Source organism: Penaeus monodon, unplaced genomic scaffold, assembly GCF_015228065.2.
Source record: "Penaeus monodon isolate SGIC_2016 unplaced genomic scaffold, NSTDA_Pmon_1 PmonScaffold_17808, whole genome shotgun sequence".
In the NCBI taxonomy this organism is placed as follows: Eukaryota; Metazoa; Arthropoda; class Malacostraca; order Decapoda; family Penaeidae; genus Penaeus; species Penaeus monodon.
Window position 1 is genome coordinate 294 of NW_023647271.1, and position 4,707 is coordinate 5,000.

The following is a 4,707-nucleotide window of genomic DNA, read 5'->3' on the forward strand; positions in this document are numbered from 1 at the left end:
AAACCATCACCATCCGGCGACCACGAGGAGACGACACCGTCAGCATCGACCGTGCGAAGCCTGCGCATCTCCAGGAGCAATGCACGATTTCGAAGGTTCGTTTCGCGACCGCTACACTGGAAGGGGAGTGCTGTGGTGACCAACGTGCGACGAACTTCCGCGCTCGGTAGAGTCAGGTCCAGGCGGTTTGGCGATCCGACTCCCGCCTATCACCGCGCAGCTCATCGGACCTGACTCGAGAGTATACATCGCGGCTGGCATATTTAAGCCGCCGAGTCCAAAAGGAACGCACTCACTCATCGGCTAGGCTCTCACTCGAACACTAGCTGTACACTCTAAATAAAGAGTAATTTGACTTCTTGTGCGTTTGTCTACTACCACAGCGTTATAAGCGTCTGGCTACCAGCGCACCGTTCTTGCTCGATATGGGGCAGGGAGTAGGGGAGAAGAGACTCGCGGGAGATTTAAAAAAGGTGGATGCCGTATAAATGTTTTTAAGGCCCATATGGATAGTTTAAGCCACATTTTCAAAAATGGTCAAAATGGTCGGTTTCGTGACAGTAGATCCTTAAATGCATTTTAATGAGAATATGATAAATAAAAATATGGATAACTGACTAATTAAAAAAAAGATTTATCAAAGAAGTTTCCGGGGTGACATTACTTTCATATCGACTTCAGTTCCTATAATCCATGTTATTTTTTCCCCCTTTTATTTTATCTTTTTTTTTTTCTTTCCTGAGTAAGCGAAATCCCATTTGATTGCTTTAAGACAGAAGACAAACATCTGGTTTTGAAAAGTTAGTATATGAAAAAGCCAGACCTGGCTGAAGATTTACTGATTTAAAATGCCGTCAGTCAAATATGAACTTATAACTTATATTGCCAACTTAAGTTCGTAGAAATCATACCAAAAAAATCTTTGTCTACAATCACACTAGTACAATTAATAAGTGATGTCTATATCTGAGCAAACCTGCAAACACTTTCCTTATAATCTGTTTCACAGGCTGAAAGTGGAGACCAACGAATAACAGGCTCAGACCTGAGTAGTGTAGGAGTGTGGACGACTGCCGTGGCGGAGCAGTTGGTTGCCGGGGTTCAGGAAGAGAGTGATGCCCAGGAGCTCTACCACGCCCTTGCCACTGCAGGAGGTGCGCTAGCTCCTCATGAGAGACTAAAGGAGTTTGAAGTGGAGATAGAGAGACTGCACGCTAAGGTGGATCATTTGAAAGCACAGAATGATGTGTTGGCCATTACTCTTAGTGAATCGAAAGCACACTGTGATCATTTGAGTATTCTCATAGGGAAATATGAATCAAATTCGACTGCCTTACAACTAGCAGTGACCAACCTAGACCAGACTATAGAAGCTTATGAAGTGTTAGTGGCACTCCTGGAAAGTGAGATTGCATTGCTATTTGCCAGTTGCAAAGCTGCGGGTGTTGGGGTAAAGGGAAATGCTGGGGTGAGTGTTTCAGACCAGGAAGACCTCGTGGCTCTTGTAAGAAGAGCCCAGGAACAACGAAGGTCCACAGAAAACGTTGCCCGGCATTTACTTTCCCGTCTGGAGAGGGCAAGCGGGATGCAGAATGATTCAGAAAACTGGAACGAGGCCAGTATAAGCCATAATACAAGGTGAGGACGTGTTTCCAGTATTGATTCTCTTGTTTTCTTCATACGAGGTCATTGGTTCTTATGATGGATTTATTATTTCTGGTATTTATTATAAATGATACTGGGCAAGTTTGTGTATTTTGTGTAGAGCTATTAACTATTGTGTGTCTGTTGCATGCGATATTTTGTCATCATACGATATCAACATTTCAGTGAAAGAAAATTATAAATATTTAAGTATGAAACAAATGTTCAATGAAATATTTCATAAAAATGCTTTTACTGGCGTTATTTGTGAGGTTTATATACATTTGCAGATATAGCCTCTGGATCTGCAAAAACTTTGTATGTAGCTTTAGTATTAACAAAATGGCTATCCCTTTTGGAATGAGGCAGGAGCTGTAAGGAATATCAAAACCTCATGCATATATTCATACCTAATTTGCTTTCTTTCAGCACTGCCTCATCCACATCAAGTGGAGTGGACTCTGATGTCAGCCGAGGAGAGGAACAGCGCCTTCGAGAAACCATCGGGAAGATGCGGGATGAGAGAAGTCAGGTTGCAGCCTCCATCCTGCCACTCGAGTCGATCCACGTAGATCCACTCACCCGGCACTATCCACTCAGCCTTCACGATGCTCACAAACTGGACCTCGAGAATGCAGTGTTGATGCAGGAACTCACGGCAATGAGGGAGGATCGGGCAGAACTAAGAGCTCAGGTGAGAGAGGTGGATGTGGGAAGGTTTCCTTTTAACTTGGGTGTGGAAAGGTCAGGGAAGATGCTATGTGATTCAACAGTTTTATTATTTTTAACACGGTCTGTATGGTGTGCAATGATGCCAACTACCTTATACTGCCAAAGGAAAATACTTCACATAACTCATGCCAAAAACACAACCAAATAATAACTGGGTGTTTTGAAGAGTCTGTTAGTTGCATAAAAACGTGTACACCGGTGAGTGTACAGTCAAAAAATATAGTTGCTTTTCCTTGTGGTCGATTAGCACCTGAGCGCTATTCTGTGTTTTGGGAGGAGCATGGTGTTAACCCTCCCATGGCTAATGTTGCCATATGACGATCTTATTACAGTATTTGAAGACAGAGACTAAATAAACCAAATATTTGGAGCATGCTTTACGATGACCATGCGTTTTGTCTATATATATATATATATATATATATATATATATATATATATATATATATATATATATATATATATATATATATAATTTGTTTTATCTAAAAAATATAAGTGTTTTACATTATTCTACAAAGATTAAACTGTTATCAGTATACATACATTATATAAAGTGAAATACAGAACCGTCGCGAGAACCGACTCGTGGTTCCTGGAGGCGATATGATTGGCTGAAGTTATCCGAAACTGTGGTGTCACAACTACTGTTTTCTTTGATTTCCATTCTGCAACCATTTTTTTGGTTTCGTTATTGTCCTCAGACGTCAAAGTACATTTGCATAGCTATACTTCAGGATTTGAGGACTATGTGACGTCATCAATATTAATACCAAGAATCACTATAAAATATTTGTTTTCATGAATCTTTTGGTTACATCAAATGCCTCTGATATTAACTTAATACCTACGCTATTAATTCCTCTCAACAAGTATTCCATGCCATTCCAAAAATCTATTTCATTACAGAAGCGAATAGAAGTGTAGCCTTCTGTTTTATATTTTTGTGGTCATTACTGTGTGGGTCACAATCCAAAGCAATTTTGTTTATATATATCCTATATATTCAAGACAACAAAATTAAACATTATATTTTGTATATCTGTATTTGATTTCATTTTAAAAATTATATTATTTCTGGTATCTATAATCTACCGACTTGGACGTCATACCCTACTGACTTCGTCTTTACTATTTCATTGCTACGTCGTAGGGTCCTGCAAAAGCAGAAAGGCATTATGGGATTGACAGCTCTCCTCTGATGTCCCTGGTTTACATAAAGCGGCAGCGGCTTTGTAAAGCTTTAAATTGGGATATAAATTCTTCAGATAGATAGGCAAATGTGAAGACATGGATGCCTCTAAGTCAATATGGATTGGGGATGGTGTATGCAACTTATTCATCATGGCGACGTGTCACAAGTTTGCGATGAGCTATCGTCGCTCTGCGCAACAACGGAGCGCCACGACGGTTAAAGGCTGTTCTAGCGGCAGGGGAAAGGAACACAAATTATTTAGATTATAAACCCGTATTATTTTCATTTTAATCAATACACTCTAATATTAAATAACAAGCATATGTCATTATAAAGATATTCATGAAAACAATTGAACTTCAATATACGTCCGAGAAGGTTGCATAGAAATAAACATGGAAAATAACATTAGAAGACCTGACCGCACATTTATCATACAGCGACATCAGATAAACCAGAAAAAAATGAAATGGTAAATTCCGTTTGTAAAAACAACATAATTTAGATATATACATTGCACAGAAAAATGTTCGAAATGTTTCCTATACTTAAAGAATGTGACTGAATTGGACTTGCCTCTCATTTCCCAGGAGTCATGAGTATGATATCATAGAAATGGAAAGATTTAACCCTTTGATGCAGCCCTTATTTTTGTTCATATCGAAAATAGGGCGTAAATATGTGTAGGCGTAAAATTAAACTATTAGATTTAACACTGTTCTCTTGAACATATATTTATTTTTTTCTTTAGCTCTAAACAACTGCGGGAAATATAAACTTGAACGAAAACGTATCCTCTGTCAGCGCCATCACTTAATTGCGTTGCTCTTTACTTTTCCGTGTTTTTATCTTTATTTGGACTGTGGATGTGTTGCCACTCGATATTTTTCTATTACTTTTTCATTCACGTACAGATAATCAAGCTTACGTTTTACAAAATTTTAATACCTCCAGCACATATCACTGTATCCTAAAATCATCAGGAATCTTGCTGAGGAGGATGAAGGCCATTTCTTGGTAAACGACCTTCGCCCTACCTACCAAGCCCTGAGAAAACTGAACTCTAAGCGCTCCTCGCAGATGACTGCAGTCCGATCAGCGGATGGACGGCTCATCTCAGATCATGTTGGGGTTCG

The 4,707-nt window shown here is 39.5% G+C and overlaps 1 protein-coding gene across 1 annotated transcript; it reads left to right on the forward strand.

The window, feature by feature from the left end:
- Positions 1-1,009: 1,009 nt before the first annotated feature.
- LOC119569667 (colorectal mutant cancer protein-like) lies at positions 1,010-2,717 on the forward strand (the record flags this gene model as incomplete). The annotated part of the gene is given in 2 exon segments (XM_037917730.1): positions 1,010-1,638; positions 2,074-2,717. Coding segments are annotated over 2 exon segments (1,080 nt in total), but the record flags the coding sequence as incomplete, so codon positions are not given.
- Between the last annotated feature and the right edge of the window lie 1,990 nt (positions 2,718-4,707).